The sequence below is a fragment of the Sander vitreus genome, chromosome 11 (genome assembly GCF_031162955.1).
Source record: "Sander vitreus isolate 19-12246 chromosome 11, sanVit1, whole genome shotgun sequence".
NCBI lineage: Eukaryota > Metazoa > Chordata > Actinopteri > Perciformes > Percidae > Sander > Sander vitreus.
Window position 1 is genome coordinate 4,067,765 of NC_135865.1, and position 21,572 is coordinate 4,089,336.

General features: G+C 43.6%; 1 protein-coding gene across 1 annotated transcript; it reads right to left on the minus strand.

Annotated features, from left to right (window-relative positions):
• Positions 1–1,169: 1,169 nt before the first annotated feature.
• wdr75 (WD repeat domain 75) lies at positions 1,170–19,940 on the minus strand. Its single transcript, XM_078263118.1, has 21 exons — positions 19,821–19,940; positions 19,378–19,507; positions 17,847–17,912; positions 17,466–17,565; positions 16,723–16,847; positions 15,533–15,603; positions 15,097–15,213; positions 14,492–14,580; positions 14,082–14,240; positions 13,578–13,637; positions 12,780–12,895; positions 12,324–12,499; positions 8,952–9,109; positions 8,035–8,215; positions 5,560–5,654; positions 4,944–5,039; positions 3,959–4,128; positions 3,479–3,538; positions 2,809–2,949; positions 2,553–2,644; positions 1,170–2,194 (listed from the first exon to the last, which is right to left on the minus strand). The coding sequence occupies exons 1-21, from the start codon at positions 19,904–19,906 to the stop codon at positions 1,993–1,995; spliced, it is 2,490 nt and encodes an 829-aa protein (XP_078119244.1). The 5' UTR covers positions 19,907–19,940; the 3' UTR covers positions 1,170–1,992.
• Between the last annotated feature and the right edge of the window lie 1,632 nt (positions 19,941–21,572).

Sequence of the window (21,572 nt, forward strand, 5' to 3'; positions counted from 1 at the left end):
TGGATGTCTATACTATAAAATGGGGAAAGTACCTGAACTTTCTGGAAGACTCCTAAGAATCTTTGTGCTGGGGAGAGACATGATGGGCTTATCGTGATGTCATTTATACATGTTTATTTGCTTTAATTGTATATTTTGTTACTATGTTTTTGACTGGTCTTGAATATTGTAGTTAGTGTGTCATATTTTCTTGATTTTTGTCTGGGTGGGTGGTGGTGATGATGAAGGGGGTGTTCATGTTGCGAGTTGTGTTTTGTATGTTAGTAAAAAATTAAAAGTTGTTACCCACAAAAAAAAAAAAAAAAAAGTTATATGTACATTTCTATAAAGGACAGTCTGTTGCTCAATATGGTGCCTTGCTCAGGAGTAAAAGCAAAGTCAGCGGACGAAGAAGTCAAGTCAACGTGTTACAAAGTTCCAGAGTTTTAACTAGATTTGACTTTTTCATCCTAAGGTGCATTTGAGAGGAATTGGGTTCCTGATAGAGGAACTGAAAACTGCTGAGATGAAAGTGTCTTCTAACTAAACGTGACCACCTTCTAATAGAGCTTACTCAGGACATTTGTTACTCAAGACTTAGCTGAGTCCGACCTGACTTTACAGCACCAATAACGGGACATTCCAAGGTCCTGGTTTATATCCAACATTTCCAAGAACTCAACCTGAAGCTGCAATATTAAATATCATGGGTTGCATTTCCAGACATTACAAAAAACAATTAATCACTGTTTTTCTTTAATTTTGCCTTGCTTCTTTAATCCTAATTCTTGTTTTTTTTTTACATTTGGGCATTTCTGCCTTTATTGGATAAGAAAGCTGAGATATGAGAGGTGGGGGGGGAGGAGAGAGACATGCAGGAAAACCGTCACGGGTCAGATTCGAACCCTGGACCTTCTGCGTCGAGGAATAAACCTCTGCATTTGTGCGCCCCCGCTCCACCAACTGAGCTAACCGGCCACATCCTAATTCTTTTTGAAAGCAACAGACTAACTAGATTGTCAAAGTTCACCTGCTTGTACAACATGAGAAACGTCATCTACACATGTAACCTTCCCTGGCCACGATGCTGAATTACATCACACAAAACTTGACAATGGACTCTGGAAGACGCACTGCTGTTGTGCAACAAAAAAAAAAGAAAAAAAAAGTGAGGTGACGTGGCAAAAAGCTTTAAGAAAGGCTTACATCTTTTTATTAAATTCATAAAAGTATGGAAAAATGTGTAATGGTACATACTGCATACAGAAAGTTTTCACCCCGCCGTTGGACTTTTTCAGGTTTAAACATGAATCACAATGGATCTGGGCTCTTCTTTTGATGCTGGTCTATGCAGCATCAAAATAAGAGAAAGAGGAAAACCTGCATGTTGCAAATGTGGTGATAAAAGCCTGCAAGTGCAGCGAAATACAGATAAATCCCGGAGGAGAATGTGCTGCATTCTGTACGAGAACTAGGACATGGAAAAAGATTGACTTTCTAACAAGACAACAACCACAAGCATGCAGTCAAAGCTTTGCAGGAATGGCACGAAACACTAATGTTATTAGTCCTGGGGTGGTCGAGTCAGAATCCAGACCAATGTAGTCCAGAGTCTTTGGCGAGACTTGGACTGATGTTGACAGATGATCCTCGTCAAACAGAGGACAATTGGGGAGTCGTTTTATTGTTCAAATGTGTAACCTGATACAACCCTGTCCACGTTGACTCAAGGCTGTAATTGCTGCCAAAGGAGAGGATACTTGTGCAATCAAATATTTTCTGTTTTGTAATTGCCTAGAGACTCATTTTCCTTTTTTTCCTTTCCAAAAGAAAACCATTCTGATAGGACGACGTAACACAATAAAACATGTTTTAAAAACCCATTGATGTGCTGAAAACTTTCTATAGGCACCGTGTGTGTGTATGTGTGTATGTGTGTATGTGTGTGTGTGTGTGTGTGTGTGTGTGTGTGTGTGTGTGTGTCAGAGAGAGTGTCTTTGCACAGGGTCATGTTCAAGAGTGCAAGAGGCCTGGGAACCAGCTGTGGTCCAGTTTCTTCACCCTTTTCAGTTCCCTAAGGTGGGCCTTTGTCAGAGCGGGGGCCGCCTGGCCTCCCAGCGACGCCTGCTCTGGTCTCTGGGTGCTCGATTCCATTTCCCCTTCTGAATCCTCTTCCTCTCTCTCCATTTCCTCCTCGGCATGTTTAGTTTCCTCCCTGAGAACATGAGAACACACGTGGGTGGGTGTGTGTGTGTGTGTGTGTGTGTGTGGGGAAGAAAAAAAAAACACTAGCGTGACTCTGCATATTATCAGATAAACAAGAGTCACATTTCCCAGGTGTACTGTTGCCAGGCTCTTAAGTTGCCAAGTCATGCAAAGCCTAAATGCCAGCGTTTTGTCAACTCATGCTGACATTCAGACCCACAGTGATTGAGTTAGTTAGCAAAAAATAGTCAATCAATATTACCATACTAAAAAGGGCGTAAATAATCATTGTGACCGCCCTAGGTTTTCAGTTTTCATTGACCAATAGTTGGATAAGGTTTTCAGAGCAGCCTTAGTGGACTACTGACCTGCCGTCGGTAACGGAGATGAGCAGGGACTGTACAAACATAGAGCAGAGGAAAGAGGTAGAGGGCAAGACGTGGGCCGGGGTCTGCAGAAGCTGTCAAGAAAAAAAAGAAAGAAAAAAAATGAGCTTTAATGCACAACAAACTGACACATAAAAAACTACAAAGATCCGAAAATCTTGTAAAGTCAATATCACAAATTTGAGATGCGCAAACAAACACAAGGTGGACATGACCCATGCGGGGCTGAACTACCGACCTCTTTGATAGCAACAGAGCACTGTGGCAGAGGCCTTCTCTCAGCAGACAGGCCGCTCGGCGGGTCGGCATCTTCCTGTTGCCGGTGTTTCCCCAGCAACAGATAGAACGGTGTCATGGCGACACGGTCATCGATTACAAGCTTGAAAGGGGGGAGGGGAGAAAAATCACAATGTCAGGAAACACAGGAAGGTCTCCTTTTTTTGTCTGTTAAAAGAAGAGTTCAAAAGGGCTGGGACAGAGGTAAATGTGTTTTTCATTTGATAGAGAGTGGAGAAAGACTAGATGAGAGAAACAGAGGAGGTATAGTTGGATACTTTGTGTTCTCTCTCTCCCTAATAAAAAAAGATGGACTTGAAAACTAAGGCTACACAGATCCACAGATGGCTCGTTTATTGGACTGTTTCAGTAACTTGAGCTGAGCTGATGAACGGGCTCTTCACCAGTACCCTGCGTTCATTCCAGAAGAAAACATGTGAAGGCATCAGTCCAGCTCACACTTTTTTATTGTGATCGTTTTGTTATTCACACTGCCAAAGCATGAGGAGGCGAGTTTTGAAAAACTGCTCTCAACATGCTCTGTATTTAAGACCCTGAGGTGTTGAGTAGCCAAAAACGTGTGCCACCCGGGATGACACGGAGCAGCGGCTGGTGCTCAGCTGTGCCGTTACCTGTTTGCTGGACGCCATCAGTCTGTCTTCCTCCGCCTTAGTGGTGAACGTCATGAGGTCCTGCAGAGGAGAGTCCACATCAGCCAACAGCATCAACACAATAATAGCATGCAGAAGGTTATTATGGAGCAATGTCTTTTTTTTTTTTCCACTACAAAGTTACTTTTTCCTAGCCTAGAGATCTAGACGCACCCTGTCGGCAGCAAATGTAATTTGCAGCCAGGGTCAGTCCAGCAACTCTGCGTTGGCTTGCGAGCCGGAAAAACCAAATTCTAATCAGGCCAATCACATTGTGTATAGATGTGATATAGTCGGTGGGCGGGACTGCCTCTGCCAGCCAATGAAAACCAGTCCCACCTGTATGTATCTTCTGTTAATGAACATAAGAATACAGCCGATTTCTTGCGTTAGTTGTTTCTAGCGTCTTAGTTGTCAGTGAAATAGAAAACGTATGGTTAGTGGAGTTGGTTTCTCTCGTACCATGTACGGAGTGAGGAAGTAGAGCTGGGAGTGGTTGAGCCACTGGCTGCTCTCTTCACAGCTCTCCAGCATCTCCTCCCTTGGGGCAAAGACAGCGCGGGTCACCTTCCCTGAGCACACGGCCTTCTGGGAAAACACGGGCCGAGGCTCGCTGGGCTTAAAAACAAACACTGAAAACAGAAAAGAAGGAAAAACAGCAAAAAGCATTACAATGGTTAACATCCATTTCTACAGCTGATAGACAGAAAGAAAAAGTCTAACAACCAATAATTATTCCACAAGAACCAATTATTGACCTGGTTGTGTTTCTGTTATGATAAACTCATTTCCACTATAATTTCATGATAGAACATTTTCTAATTGTGTGAACGCCTGCAGCAGCTGTATCTTGGATCAAAAAGCATTTTTGAAGAGTTAGTCATGTCAACGTCAGCCTAAAACTATTAAATGGACTGCCGTGAAGTTTGGTACACACATTCATTTTCCCCACAGAATAAACTGTTAGAACCTTTGGGATTCCTTGACATTTCCTGTAGCGCCATCAGGTCAAAACCCATTTACCCAATACTTTGGTTTATGACCTACAAAACTAATGCCATTCACATTATGCTATTTAGCAAATGTTAAATGCTGCTAGGATGGCTGTAGACTCTTAGAGTCATGCTAATAATATTTATCAGACCCCACAGCTCAATGAAAGTGTCTTGTAGAGTCGAAGCACGGAACTTATGAGGCCGTATGTTAATAGAGCATACACCGCAACAAAATGATAACACAGGCTGAACGTACATTTGGTTGTCTTTCTCAGATTTGATCTTTAGGACATTCCTGTGAAACTGTTACATGCCAACTCAGGTCAGATTTGGGCTGTATGTTGTTGTGGTTGAAGTGGGTTTAAATTTGATTTTACAAAAAGAAAAATGTCCATGTGCTTTGAGATGTGGTTACAACTTGGAAAGGCTAAAACAGCCAGTTGAAAGCTTACAGTCGGTGGAGCCGGCCTGGCAGCAGAAGGCAGCCATGTTCTCAGTGAGGGGGTCGGCCAGCAGCAGGCTGATGTCCATCGAGGTGCTCCACTCCACTGCAGGGAGGGCAACAGAAAGGTACAATTACATATCAACTAAACTAAAATCAATTGCGACAAATGCATTCAGCTGCAAGATTCATTTTAGACAGGTACAGTATACATTAGCGGTGGAAGAAAATAAATCGTAAATATCACAATTTATTTTTTAAAATCGGTTCTTTTCCCTAGAATCAATTTATTTTTACCATTGATTCACCTAAATATTTTCTGTTTATACGGCGACCAATCATATTTGTTTTCTGACCGAAAGCAGAATATGCAGAAAACACGTTACGTACTTCTTTACAAGTTAATGTCTCGAAAGAGAAATGTCTCATGATCTATTGTCTCTAGAAGTATATCATTCAACTTTTGTTTTTGTTAAAGAAGGAAAAGACAATCTCAATACCCAACACTTTTGAATCGCAATATTTCTATAAATCACAATACATGAAAATTGCATCGGCCCCCCATGTCTCGTGAAAGAAGGGGACAAAAGCACATGGCCCTAGCCCTTCTATACAAGCTGCCTTACATGAGCAGGTGAGGAGGTTCCAGCAGCAGAGTAGGTTGTTGGCCGTGGTTCCCAGCAGATACTTAGAACAGCTTAGTCGCCCAAAACAAAGATCCCTGGTGGAGAAGGAAAAAGTCATTTATGTTCCTGACTTTCTTGACTCCCAAGTGCACCCCTGCATCACTCTTCCCCCCCCCCCCCCAAAAAAAACACCACACATATTTTACAGGATTAGCTTTGAGCAAGAGAGCAAGTCATCAACTTCTGAGGTTCCATGTAGAAAGTCTAAGAGTGGGTGAGGTTGGAGGGTAAGTCATTGACCCAGCTCTACACAGCCATAGGTGGTAGTTATGCAAGGGGTACCGGGCAGCTGTCAAAACAGCAGACCATTAGCGTTTTCCTATATCCTCCCTCCAACTTTCAAGTCCTATTAAGCACAAATTCCCTTTCAGCTCCCAAACCATACAGGAAATTTCATTTGAAGAGGCTTTCTGGGCATGATTGAGTTTTTTTGAACAGTTTATCGGTTATGCAGTTCAGACAGGTTTACATTTGTGTAAAAGAGGAGAGAACTAAACGTCTGCCTGCACCCACTAATTCTCAAGAGACCTTTTCTAGTGTCGTTTACTCAGATTTTTAAATCATTTATTTCATGGTATTTAAAGGCTTCTTGACAATTAAAATGCGTTTCTTAGCCAATTCCTTCATCTCTCTCTGTTTGACTTGCAAACGTGCTTAAGGCTGACTGAGGGTTCTGTGCTAGAAAAGTGGTACAGAAACTAGCAACAGTAGTTTTATGTCCTCAGTGAATCTTAAGAGGCCCTTTCTTGAGTCGGAGGACAAATATTTGCCAACATTTCTGAGACTCAAACAACAAGGTTGCGAAACCGCAGCCTGGCCCCGTGCTCCGCTGGCTGACAGGCAGCACTTCTTTTTTTTTTCCCTCAGGCGGAGACATCCCCTGTCTGCTGTGAGAAACAACACCCTGGAATTCTTCCAATGTGGTACAAAGGACATTTAACTGCTGAGTGAACAAAGACGTCCACCGCTGAGGAACCTGGACAGCAAGTAGCCAAAGTGTAAAGCAGCTGGTTGCTTAGTAAATCTGTGTGTGCGCACTGTCTGGACTTGTCTGGCCTTTTCTTCTGAATGCGAGTCCCAGTGTGCCCAGTCTGCACTTACTGGGGATGGAAAAAATATCCAACATTTTACAGTACAGCAGCTCGACAACCAATATTAATTTAGTGAAGCTACAGTGCAGACAACAACTGTACTCCATGACCATTTTGAAGTCAAAGCTTGGATCCTCATTAAGCACATTTTCTTGCTGCTTGTTTTTTTTTTAAAGATTGGTTTTTTTCGGCATTTTTAGGCCTTTATTGTTAAACAGGACAGTTCAGACATGAAGCGATCGAAACGCGCGGGCGTGAAGCGCCTGGTGCAGGTGCTTTTAGGGTGTGTACAAATGAGTGCATGAGCAGTTATTGACACGCAGTTAGACACCCCCCCTGGCCCTGATTGGTGCATCTGAACAGGGAGCGGTGGATTTTTGCAAAATCACACTACAGGCTGTAGGTGGAGCCAGAGGAACCAGATGCTTTTTTAAATGACCTGCTTCATGTAGTTCTACTGGAAAATAGGGTCAGTTTCAGAAAAAATTACAGAAAGTTAGTTTTAGAAGGCTTACCTACTGCACCTTTAAACGTGTGTGCGCCGGCCGCATGGTTCAAAAGGGTTGTACTTAGTGTCTTCATTAAATCATAGATGTGTTTTGGGGCGTAACATGCAATAAACAAATCAGAGTGTCATCTCCCATTCCCTTTAAAAACCCAGGCGCGTTTGGACCTTGGAGCATTGCTGTTATGATGAGGATTTGCTGAGCAGGAAGGAGAGATTTTCAGGAGAAGAAACTGATCTGCTTGTGCGTGAAGTGCAGGCACGCGAGCAGATCATACTACAATACTATTTCACATTGTAATATTTTTATTTGTAATCTTTTGCATGTTTGTGTGCTGCTGTGTGTGTAACAAGCACAGTGTGCGTGCGCTGTGCACGAGCCTAGGCGCATTTTACTAATGCGCTGTTAAAATAACAATGAAATGCTGCCTTATTGACTTTAGACCAGGTTTTTGTTGGTCAATGGCGCGATCACGTCCCGCTGCCTCAAGATAGCAATACGCCCAGAATGCAGCTGAACACACCTCCCTGGAAGACCAGCATGTCCATGGGCACACATATGGGCACAGGTGCATTTGCTATTTAACCGACGTGGGTCGTGCGTGCGTCGAGGACTTAGCCAGGCACCCAGCTGCTTGTTGACCAAAACAGATTCTGTGGTTTTGGATGCATTTCAAATGCAGTTTGTTACTTGTGTCTTTCTCATTATGCATGTAAGGGTTGAGTAGTAGCCCTAAAAAAAAAAAAAAAAAGCTATCAAGGTTGAACACCCAGCCCTGGTGAATGTGTGGGTATTTTAGTGCATGTTTATGCTCTGACCTGACAGCTTTTGGCGGCTGGGAAAGAGTTGTCAGGAGCTCCCAGGAAGCCGGGCTCCACACAGTCACCACCTCCTGAAAGCTGACGGCCAACAAAGATCCATCGGCTGAGAAACAGCAGCACTCAGGCACCAGGCCGTGATAGGCTCCCACGAAGTCACACGACCAGGAAGGACCTTCATCTGCTGGCACGTTCAAGAGGGAGGCCGACACCGAGAGGGTTGGATTAGTGACAAATACAGCAGAATTTGGCTCAAACCCAACATTCAACCTGATGTGGTGGACAGTTTCACTGCTGGAAGGATGTACATCATTATTTGGAGTTTAGATGTTTTAGGAAGAATTTAAACTAAAATGTTACACATTTTCAAATTCCAAGGGGTGATTTGGTCTGTTGAGCCTGGTAGTTACATATGATTAAAAAGGTAATGGATCTATCCGTCTTACAGTTCCTAAGTATTTGTTTAAAAGGATGACCTATACATTAATCTTATGGCGTTTTTTCATTGAGATCAAAGACAAGTGATTGGTAGAGATGTAAATGAAAATGTTATGGTTTTTTTTTCTTCAACTATACACTTACAGACTGTATTTTGCGGTCATGTTTTGGTGCATTTTTCCATAGTTATGCTTGAATGTTGGAAGAAAGTGTGGTTAAAGAGAGATTTTCAAAGCGGCTTTAGTTACAGTTTAATTGCTCAAACCCTATGAATGATGACAAATCACACAGAGCACTAACTCAAAGAACACAGTTCTTGGAGATGCCCACCAAGAATCAGAAGTGAAAGCACACAACAATAGAGAAGGACGGCGAGTTAAAAAGAGCACGGTAAATATTACCACACTTTAACAGAACAGCCAAACTCTGCCTTTCGGTTGAGTGCACGGTCAGACACTGAGCTGAACTGAACTGCTTACCCTCTGTGTGGGCTGGCGCGGCCAGCTGCCAGGCTTTGAAGTGTCCGTCCTTGCTGGTGGAGACCAGCATGGTGGTCTGGCTGTCGGTGGCGTGGCAGAAGCACATGGCTGTAATCCGCGCCTCGTGGGGGGCCGAGATGGTCGTGTTCAGCACAAAACTGCAGGTGTTACAGTCGCCATGTTACAGGATTGTGGTTAGAAAAAAGTACAGTATAGTCCAAATTAGGGCTGCACGAAGGAAAACATGCAATAACTGCTGAATATTGCGTTAACAATATTACTTATGATAAACATTAGTTTAGTGTACTCAGTTCTGCTGCGTTCAGTATTCTGCTAAAATACAACAAATTGCTTGTTGAATTTAAAACAAATGAAAGAAAAATTACAGATACATTTTAAAGTGTTATTTTATTTCAACTAATTCAAAAAAATCTCAATTGTCTTTCGTGATATGTTGCACTATGTTGATATGTTCTTCTCCGGGAACCATCACCTTATCGTGGTGGAGAGGTTTGTGTGTCCCTATGAACCTGAGGGCTGTGTTGTCTGGAGCTTTGTGCTCCTGGTAGGGTCTCCCAAGGCAAAGTGGTCTCAGATGAGGGGCCAGACAAAGAATGGTTCAAAAATCCTATGAAAAATCGAGGAAGGGATGAAGTGACCCTGCCCGGAGGAAGCCCGGGGCCCCCGTCTGGAGCCAGGTCCAGATGGAGGGCTTGTCAGCGAGCGTCTGGTGGCCGGGTTTGCCACGGAGCCCGGCCGGGCACAGCCCGAAAAAGCTACGTGGCGGACATCTCTCCATCCCATGGGCCCACCACCTGTGGGAGGAACCGCTGGGGTCGGGTGCGCTGCCACATGGGTGGCAGTGAAGGTCAGGGGCCTCGACGGACCCGACCCCGGCAGCAGAGGCTGGCTCTGGGGACGTGGAATGTCACCTCTCTGTGGGGGAAGGAGCCGGAACTTGTGCGGGAGGTGGAGCGCTACCGGTTAGATCTGGTGGGGGCTTACCTCTACGCACAGTCTTGGTTCTGGAACCATACTCCTGGATAGGGGTTGGACTCTTTTCTTCTCCCGGAGTTGCCCAGGGTGTGAGGCGCCGGGCGGGTGTGGGGATACTCACAAGCCCCCGGCTGGCGCCGCTACGTTGAGTTTAACCCGGTGGACAAGAGGGTCGCCTCCCTACGCCTGCGGGTTGTGGGGGAGAAAACTCTGACTGTTGTTTGTGCATATGCACCCGAACAAGGGTTCGGAGTATTCGGCCTTCTTGGAGACCTTGAGTGGAGTCCTGCATGGGGCAGCCTCTGCCGTGAAAGAGGCAAAGCAGCGTGTGTGGGAGAAGTTCGGAGAAGACATGGAGAAGGACTTTCGGTCGGCACCAAGGTGCTTCTGGAAAACCGTTCGCCACCTCAGGAGGGGGAAGCGGCGAACCATCCAAGCTGTGTACAGTAAGGATGGGACGCTGTTGACCTCAACTGAGGAGGTAATAGGGCGGTGAATCCGACTAATACGCCCTCTATGGTAGAGGCAGAGCTGGAGGATGAGGGGGGATTGGCATCAATTTCCCTGGTGGAGGTTGCTGAGGTAGTTAAACAACTCCACAGTGGAAAAGCCCCAGGAATTGATGAGATCCGTCCAGAAATGCTTAAAGCTCTGGGTGTGGAGGGGTTGTCTTGGTTGACACGCCTCTTCAACATTGCGTGGAAGTCTGGGACGGTGCCTAAGGGGTGGCAGACCGGGGTGGTGGTTCCCCTTTTTAAAAAGGGGGACCAGAGGGTGTGTGCCAATTACAGGGGTATCACACTTCTCAGCCTCCCCGGTAAAGTCTACTCAAGGTGCTGGAAAGGAGGGTTCGGTCGATGAGTCGAATCTCAGGTTGAAGAGGAACAATGCGGATTCCGTCCTGGTCGTGGAACAACGGACCAGATCTTTACTCTCGCAAGGATCCTGGAGGGAGCCTGGGAGTATGCTCAACCAGTCTACATGTGTTTTGTGGATCTGGAGAAGGCGTATGACCGGGTGCCCGGGAGATACTGTGGGAGGTGCTGCGGGAGTACAGGGGTGAGGGTCCCTTCTCAGGGCCATCCAATCTCTGTACGACCAAAGCGAGAGCTGTGTCGGGTTCTCGGCAGTAAGTCGGACTCGTTTCAGGTGAGTTGGCCTCCGCCAGGGCTGCGCTTTGTCACCAATCCTGTTTGTAGTATTTATGGACAGGATATCGGCGTAGTCGAGGGTGGAGAGGGGTTGCAGTTCGGTGGGCTGGGGATCTCATCGCTGCTTTTTGCAGATGATGTGGTCCTGATGGCATCATCGGCCTGTGACCTTCAGCACTCACTGGATCGGTTCGCAGTCGAGTGTGAAGCGGCTGGGATGAGGATCAGCACCTCTAAATCGGAGGCCATGGTTCTCAGCAGGAAACCGATGGAGTGCCTTCTCCAGGTAGGGAATGAGTCCTTACCCCAAGTGAAGGAGTTCAAGTACCTTGGGGTCTTGTTCGCGAGTGAGGGGACAATGGAGCGGGAGATTGGTCGGAGAATCGGCACAGCAGGTGCAGTATTACATTCAATTTATCGCACCGTTGTGACGAAAAGAGAGCTGAGCCAGAAGGCAAAGCTCTCAATCTACCGGTCAGTTTTTGTTCCTACCCTCACCTATGGTCATGAAGGCTGGGTCATGACCTAAAGAACAAGATCCAGGGTACAAGCGGCCGAAATGAGTTTCCTCAGGAGGGTAGCTGGCGTCTCCATTAGAGATAGGGTGAGAAGCTCAGTTATCCGTGAGGAGCTTGGAGTAGAGCCGCTGCTCCTTTGCGTCGAAAGGAGCCAGTTGAGGTGGTTCGGGCATCTGGTAAGGATGCCCCCTGGGCGCCTCCCTAGGGAGGTGTTCCAGGCATGTCCAGCTGGGAGGAGGCCTCGGGGGAGACCCAGGACTAGGTGGAGGGATTATATCTCTAACCTGGCCTGGGAACGCCTCGGGATCCCCCAGTCGGAGCTGGTTAATGTGGCCCGGGAAAGGGAAGTTTGGGGTCCCCTGCTGGAGCTGCTACCCCCGCGACCCGACCCCGGATAAGCGGATGAAGATGGATGGATATGTTGCAGCCTTTTGCAATGTGTGTATTGCGCCAGTTGATATTGTGATGACGATAAAAAAAAACTATACATTGTGCAGCCCTAGTCCTAAACTACTGCTTGAAAAAAAGGACAATGCAGTGGTGTAGTTTGTTTTTGTAATCCAAAATAACGTAATCTTTCCACAACAGTGTGATTCACAAAGCTTCAACACTTTTTCGACCAGTCCACCACTGAATTTAATCCGTGTCGATGACTGACTGAAACACCAGCATATAAAAATGTCATTTGTGGTTTTAGACGTAGGTACCTCTGTGTTTGTTCATCAAATGCCCACAGTTTTAAGTTCAGCTCCAGCTCAGCGTCTTTCTGTTTTCTCTCTTCCACTGTTGCCAGCCAACTGCCAGAGGCATCGAAGGCCGCCTTGACCACCTCAAACTGCTCCAGGCCGGACTCATGGATGTACTCCTGCTGCACTATGTCCAGCTGTGGGAAACACGGAGGACAACAGACCTCAGAATTTGGTTATTACAGATAATTCACACGAAGGTGACACAACTGGTAAGTGAGCCTGTGGATCAGAACAGATTTGTGGTTGTGTCTTCTGTTTGTTATCGAAATACATTCTCTCCAAGTACTCCTAACCACATTGATGCAATTTCAGGTGCTGTAATGGCATACTATGTCCATAAAAAGCTTCCAAAAATGATCCACAAAATAACTTGGTCTGGCTTATTTGGCTCTGTTTTTAAAGCAGAGCGCTTACGTTGTACAGCAGTTTGTCTCTTTGGAGGGAGTAAAACTGCAGGTGGCCTGGTTTCCCGTTCAGCACCAGGGATTTGCTGCGTGGGTCCACCATCATGTCTGTCCTCACACTTTCTCCTGAACCACGAGAAAAGAAAGGGGAAAAAAGGAGTGAGAATCAATTGCTTATTTTACGTGCACAGAATAACCTGGCAGATTTAAACCTTGATTTCTCGTTTTGATATGTCATATGAAGAAAAAAAGGTTCAACGCGAGCAGCAAAGAGACACAATTGCTCAGAAATTCCCGAAGGTTTTACAGGATGCAATTTGCATCTGCACACTGATACAGAATGACACAACAACAAACCATGTGTTATTTCCACCAAGTTAAAAACTAAGACAAGATGTTTCTGGTTAAATATGACATAAGACTTGCTAACGAGGACATTTCATTCAGACACTACAACAATCCTAATGGTGATCAGACCTTTGCATCCATTCATCACCACCACTAGAGTGAAATTTATGGTGTGCTGACTTTCCGGGCGATTCTAATGCAGCTGGTTATATCTAATTAAAAAAGGGCTTTGTTTGATTTCCTAAATCACTTTTGGTAACGTCTTTGAACACAGCACTGTGATCACCTAGAGTCAAATTTAGTTATTTGAAATTAGATATTTTTAAAGAGGTTATTTTTCTAAAATGGGCAAGATCATCCTTATAGAAGCAAGATTGCTCTCCAAGAACTGTGAAGATTATTTATGATGATATGTTTATGGTCGATGTACGTGCCGTTGCCACCTACAGACGGTACTCACCTTTGACCAGGCCCTGAATGACAGCCGACACTTTAACACAACTCTGGATGATCGTAATCTCTGAAACAAGAACAGACAGAAATCCGTTACCACAGCCTTCCTTTCGTACAGAAATCTCGGACTATTCCGTCTACACATTTTACAGCTGCAGTTGGTGTTGCATTTTTCAACTTTATCAGTCAAGGAGACAGATGTGAGCTCTGGGGAGCAAATTGGGCTCTCAAATGTAAAGCCTGCAGGGTTCAAACCAAGTGGCACTGGCAACCATAGGGCATTAATGATGTAGTAATGCTACTGGCCACTTGATGCTGGCTTTCTATTACCATCATATATATATATATATATATATATATATATATATATATATATATATATATATACACACACACGCTGTATGTGTATTTTTAGTTTTGTTCAAAATAAAATAAATGAAATGTAATGAACCCCTTGTTGTTCGTTCTTTTTTTTCCACCAGAGTGCATAATACAGGTTACAGCTCCTTACTGTTGTCACTGTGTGAGGTACAGAACAGTGCTCCGTCGGGCGAAACAGTGATGTGTGTGATGGCCGAACCCAAGCGGGGCAGAAAGTCCCGCTCGCTCTCTTGCTTGTATCGCCACTGGACGAGCACCGACTCCATGCCTCCACTCAACAGGTTGGTGCCTGGTAAAACAAAGACAACATAGATACAGAGGCAGAGACAGGGCAGGCGACAGGGAGTTTTTTTTCTAAACGCAAGACAAAAACCTGAGCTCATTCGGCCATTGTAAACGGAAACTTCATCTTTTAAGCAGGACAAAAACTCCAGTTGCCCATCTGAGATCTTACAGTAGCTTGATTGAGAGGAATACATCTCTCTGAAATAGATGGGGAAAGAGAAAGCAATCATAAGACAGGTAATGACATGGGTGTACCTTCTGGGGTGAAGCACAGCGAGCTGACAGCATTGTGGTGCCAGTGCAAGGTGGAGTATGTGTACTCCTTCTTGTGGTTGAAGTTTCTCCTGAAAGGATGAACAGTAATGTTAGAAGGAAAAAGGATCTCACTCTCTCACACACACACACACACCCCTTAAAGAATGAGAAGAAATGTATGCTTTACCTTGGTTAGTGCAAATTCTGTTAACTTATTTTTGTTTCCCGTTTCCTCAATTACTTATTTACCTTATGCTTAATTTGTATTTTATTCTCTTCTATATAAAATTGGAAGATGATGGATACGTGTTCTGCTGTATTATGTACATCAACTGAGATTCCAATACAAATATAAATTAAAAATAAATAAGAAAAAAAGTGGGAAAAATTAAGAAAATACTGTAGGTAAATTGTGACAAAACGATACAAAGTTGGTTTCCCCATCATGCTACTGGAGTAGAGCCGAACGGTGCAGCTATCAGAAAAATGCTTGCAACACAAGGGAGTAGCAGATTTTTGGACTAAATAATGTTCAGCATTCTCAAAACACTGCACGTGAGCGCATATGCTTCAAGTTTGCTTCACGTCGTTATTACTACACTCACCACAAGCGAATCTTTCCGTCTTCGTGCCCCGTGGCAATGCAGTCATCTTTCGGATGACAGGCGACGCACGTGAATGTGTTCTTGCCTCCCTTCTTGTTGTCTTCTTTGAGGGAAAACCTTTTAACGACCCACACAATGACAGACACGCGGCGTTATAGAACATCCTCTGTGAACATCATCAGCGTTTTATGATTCATGACCTTTGTCACATAGGACACCTTTTCTCTTCTTTTTTTTTATTACTTATAATATTGCGTTTAAATGGCAGAGACATGTTTTTGTGGTATTTGCAATCTAATGCGGTGAGATGGGGGTTTTTTGGGGGTTCACTGGGTTTGAAACTAAATGTTTAAAGTGATTTGATCTCCAATTCTTTTCCAATCTTCAATGAAATACTCCCACCTTCATAACTGAAGTATCTCACACTGTGGCTCACCTGTAGGACTTCTGCTTCTTGAAGAAGTAGACCTCTAGGTGCAAACCATTAGCTGAAGCAATATATTCCCCCTGTGAGGAAGATAACATTTGGTCATTAACACAGACATGCAAGAAGGCTGACCAAGGATCTGTATTTAAAACCTGAGGAGTTTTTAAAACCAAGAAAGAAAGAAAGAAAGAAAGAAAGAGAGAGAGAGAAATCAACTGCATAGACTGTAAATATTAAGTCTATGTTTGAGATATGTTTTCTCTCGTTTGGTGGCTGTGTCTCGGCTCAGGTCACAGGCGACACTCAAATCAGCAGAGACGTCTGTAAACTCGTGGTAATAAAACATTTAAAACTGCATCAGCGTTTAACGTTGACGTTTGTTTAAGCCATATTACATGAGAGGGTTTAACTTCGAGGTCCGAAAGGTGCATTACTGAAGTATAGGCCTCCTCAAGTGTAATATTGTGATTATTCAACAACGGTTATCAACAAAATAAGTGATCAATCTGTATTCATATTGTGGAGCAATTCACTCTTGAAATACAAAAAACAGACAGGCTTTATAGTCCCTCCCTGTTTAGTAAACCAGCCAATTTACCGTGGGATTTATCAATCTGAATAAATCCCGCTCGCACATATAAACACAAAACTGCTTTGCTAACTCCAACGTGTTGTAAGTAAGACATCTGCTGAGAAAGTTATTGTATTCATTAGCATGATTGCCGTACTGTTTAGTTCACAAACACACCATAGTACAAACACATAGCGGACCTATTTTGAAAAGCAGAAGCTCGGGGACGGCACCAATAATAATAATAATAATAATAATATGAATTTAATATATAGTCTAATATACAGTCAGAACTTCCGTTGTGTAATCTGGATGCTGCGTTTTTTTGTTGCATTTGTTTTCTGGGTTTGTGTGCTTTTCTTTTTGCATCGTTTCATATTTGCAGCGCGTTTATGTATTTGGTTGTGTTGTGTGCATTTGCAGCGCGTTTGCTGAATGCTGCGCATGCGTCTTAATTTGCTTGTGTTTTGTCTATTTGCGTGCGTTTTCTTAAGTTGCGGGGCGTTTGCCCCTGTCGGCCACCGTAAATATCCCTCTGCTACAGCAGCAATCCATGTAAGAAATATCACTTTTGGGAGTGTGACTGTTCCAGATGGTGTGTTGGGGACAGCAGTGGTGGTGTACGTACCCCTCTGCCGAAGACGATGGCTGCTGGGTTGGAGCTGACGTCGCTGAGCACAGCAGAAAGCTCTCGGGCCTCCACCAGCTGATCTCCGCTCTGTGGAAGATCTACCGCAACCAGCTGGAATAAATCTGCGCGCGCACGCACACACACACACACACACACACACACACACACACACACACACACACACACATCAGCCTACCACACCTTCTTACCCAAATTCTACTTCACACATGTTAAAGCCCTCGTGAGAATGATGTGACTAGTGACTCCTAGTGGAAGCATCAAAAAGCAGACACTGTAAAAGACAGTATTACACATGGATACCCTGGTCTGACTTGCCACAAATAAGTATTCCACACAAAGAAGCTTTACCACATCTCAGTATTGCAAATTCAGGTTAGATTTATTCAGAAGTTTTGATTTATTACCACTATAAGCAACAAAACCACTGCTGCACATTTTAATAACATGGTGCTGTAAGTAGTAGTGTAAAGCTGTATAAAGACAGCTAGCATTCCAGCTAGCCTGGTTCTGCAGTTTGGTACCATTTCAGAATTATTACTGATCACTCACCTCTTGGTTTCATGCAGCGGAATGACGAAGTGCATGGTACTATTTGCCAAGGTTTTGGGTTTAGACTGAAGTCACATTTGCCAAAGCACACAGGATGTCTAATGGATGCTGAAACAGCTCAGGCATCGCACCTAAGCAATGACCACGTTTCGAAAAGATGTCAAACCTACCAGATCTTTTGTCACTGAGCATGGGAGTAACGATAAAGATGACCCCCTCATGGTTTGCAGATGCGCAGATGGAGTAAACCGGGTATCCAATGACGTAAGTCTGGAAGAGATCACACAGCTGTGACACGTGGCTGCCAGACATCAGAGAAAACGCAACACAGGCTCTGTCGCAAAGCGATCTCAACCCACTAGTCTAACGAGTCCCTGTGCATCAAGTCAAACTGCTATGGCCGGCTTTCCTCACTAAGCACGAGGGTACAAATATACAGGTGAAACTGTGACACACGCTCACTAACCAACATGAAGGGGGGGAAGAGATTTGGGACAAACCACACTGACTGCAAAGACTGGAGCAAAAACAATACAAGAATCAAGCTGTACCTTAATAAGGATGCCATCTGTGTAGTCCCAAAGTCTGACAGTGCCATCTGCTGAGCAAGAGTAGACCTGCAACAAAAAACCAGTATGCATTGTCACAGGAAAAGAAGTTAAATGTAACAATGAAATCCTTATATGAACAGCAACTCCCTATATCACATTTCAGTGATGTATGTAGCAACTAAGAGGCATAACGTGGCCCCTGATATTTGCCAGGTGCAATCAATCATCATGCAATCACATGCCTAAACATATGAAGAGCAAAACAGCTAAAAAAAAGTTCCACAGCAACCGTTTCATACTTCTATTGGCTGTTCTTCACACGCATTGCCCGTGCGACAGAGAGAAGAGATGCATGAAGAGGTCTCACTCTACTTCAAATCCTGGCGGGGTTTTTTTGCATTCCGTCCCCTGCAGCTTTAAAATATAATTTAATGCTTTAAAAATGCTTAGAGGATTTTTTTTTTACCCAAACGCGGAAAAATAAATCAATCTCTACTCCATGTTATAGCACAATCCATCAATGCAGGATTTGCTGGGGTTTGGAGATATTGGCATTTATGATTTTTGAATATGTAGCCGATCCCCATCAAATAGATTTTAAGTGCACTTGATTTGTGGTGCCAAAAACGGACATAAAAAAAAAAACAGCTGCTTCTCCTTCTAAATATGACATTATTAATCACAAAAACATATATAAGCAACAGTGCCTTCCTGCATGGAGGTAGACTGCTAAAGGCAAAACATTGTTCTCAGTGAAACTGCTCACACTGATAATAAATATTGGGCAGTAACAATACCTTTGATAAGGCTTGAATTTGGAAGAAAAAAAAAATACATGTAATTCCAAAATCAACTGCGTCTATAAACACATATACATGGAAGATTAATGGCAGACCTTATCAAATCTAATGCACATTTGTTATTGAGTTAGTCTTTCTCCACAGATGGATCCATACCATTTGTTAGTGCTGAAAAGATTAGTCAATTAATCAATGAGACAATCAACAGAAATATTGTTTTTGATAATTGATTCACAATAATAATTATAATAATATTTATCAAGCTAAATGACAATTGCTGGTTTCATCTTATCGGTTACCATTTGCTGATTTTCTCTTTATTGAACAATTGCAATTACATTACAGTTTTGGGCTATTGCTCAGACAAAGCAAAGACGTCACTTTCGGATCTAGGGAATTGTGACTAGCATTTCTCTGACATTTATGAACGTTTGGAATCATTGTCAAAATAAACAGGGGACACCATTTTTATTATATAAAAGAGAATGTGCTTGTTTAGAGGCCATCACTAAACTGGAGAGGGACTGACAAGTAAGTTGTATTCATAATGAACAGATACGATTCAGGAAGCCACCCTGGCCCTTTAAATCAAATACATTACAATAAACATACAGTAACGTTATACTGTGAGCAGTACTACTCACATACTGTGAGAGTAGCTACTATTTGAGTCAGTTAGAGCTGTACTCCTTCCATCGCCGTTAACAAACTGCGTGGTGAGTTGAGTGTACCTGCAGGTGGTTGGAGGGTTTGAGCAGCACACCCGTCACCAGGCCGGTGTGTCCCCGCAGGTCGTGGATACACTCCTCTGTGGAGGTGCTGAACACCTTCACGCACTCTCCCGAGGCACATAGCAGATACCTGGAGCATCACAACAACAGCTTTTACGAAATCACTTAGTTTACGGGGCAAAGGACTTCAACAGTTTAATGGTTTAATGGTATATGTGCGTCACTGAATTTACCGTAAGAGATAATTGCCAGGTGGTCGGTGAGACAAGCTAGTGGTACTTTGTAAACAGCAGCAGCAAATATCAACAGTTAGCTAGCAGCTAATATTGCTAATGCTAACGGCTAGCACCGGCTTCGACTCTCTGGCTAATAAAAACCTGTACAACCGCGAGAATCTCTTCCACCAAATATTAATCATTATCGGACTGAAAAGACACGCTCACCTTGAGTCATGGGTTATGACAGGCTCCCTGAAGTTTATTTTACTGCCACCTCGGTGAACCACGCGGATATCCCCGTGTTCAACCATGTTTTTACTAATGTCAACTTTCACCTCTGACCGCTTCTTCTTCTTTGTGGTTGTTCACCGGCTGGCGAAACTGTTTCTAGCTGATTTACTGCCACCTGCTGGACTGGAGTGTAGCTGTTACTACAAAACTCGATAAAAATGCATATTTAAAGCAATTTAGTTATCTCTGCTTATCGTGTCTTAAGTATTGCTAAGTGCAGAACACATTTATACCAAGAGGAGAAACAGAGTTTCCAGTAAAACCTGTCGAGTTGATAGAGTCACCTAGAATAAGGTGACCAGATTTCTGAGTCAAAATCCGGGGACATTTTCAGCTCAGAAGCGTAAATACCTCCAAAACAGGTAATGTTTTTTATCTTTGTAAAACTTAAAACAGGGACACTGCCCCTCACTAGACCTATAGCTGCACTGGGGCACAAGCCCCCCTAGGGGGGGGTCCATGGGCATGCTCCCCTGTAAGAAAATGTTGTCTATTTTAACGTTTTGCATCAATCTGGTGCACTTTGAAAAGAAATTCAGAGGTTATACTTGATTATTCTTATCTATGGATGGAAATATTTGGGCTGTAGCCTGAACTATTTTGCACTTCAGAATCTTATCCATGCACACATAGGTGGAATAGTTTTTTCTTAATATTTTTGCATTAATGTCACTAGGAAGCATACCAGTAGAAAGATATATTCACATTTGTAAGTGGGATGTATATAAGTAAGTGGGATTGTCTGGAATCTGGCAATATAATAACCATTATGGTGGGATACACTGGCTAAGCAATTTACAAAAATGTCTGTGCTGACATAAATAGTTGACATGAGAATACATTATAATTTGTACCCAAAGTTGGAGACCATGTAGAAATTTTGTTGCAATTTCAAAACTGGATTACCCCGGAACCGCTTGTTGTACCGATGCATGTGTTGAGTGAAGAGTTTGTGAGATATTTGTGTGCAGAGATTTATGCAGAATGAAAATATGGTAACCTTTCATGTAAGTTCAATGTTAATTTTCTCGTAAACCATTTGTCACAGCAAGGGGGTTAACACTTTTACATGCACTATATCCATGTCACATTCTCATTAGGGGCTGAGCCCCCCTAAAGGTCTGATCCTTGAATCGCCCCTGCTGCTACTTCATACTTGTACTCCACTACACCTCAGAGGGAAATGTTGTAATGTTTACTGCACTACATTTATCTGACAGCTTTTGCTTTATTGCTTCTTGGTGGGCTTGTTTCTGCAACAGCTCATTGAGTATCGGATACAATTAAAACTATTGAGGAAATATTTTCCTTTGACATTGGTCCAGTATTAAATGAGATCGCTGCAGTCGGCAGCAGTGAAACAAGACAATGGTCCAGCTTGTATTCACGTTCATAAAAGTGCTTGTTTTGCCACTGACAGGCTCGGATTAATATTCTAAGTGTCTGACAACATTATGGAAAGGATTTCTAAGTAGGTCGACCTTTCTGTTAAAAAGTAAGATACTTTTTTTAAACATAAAAAGTCCGCGAAATTGCGTTCGCTAAACCCACCAGACTCCATGTAAATAAACAGTAATTTTAGCATAAAAAACCATAAAATATGGACATTGTAGAACATCTCTGAGCTCTGAGCAGCGCTTGCTCTGGCTGTCTTGAGCCTGCGTGTGTAGGGTGCACGACTATACG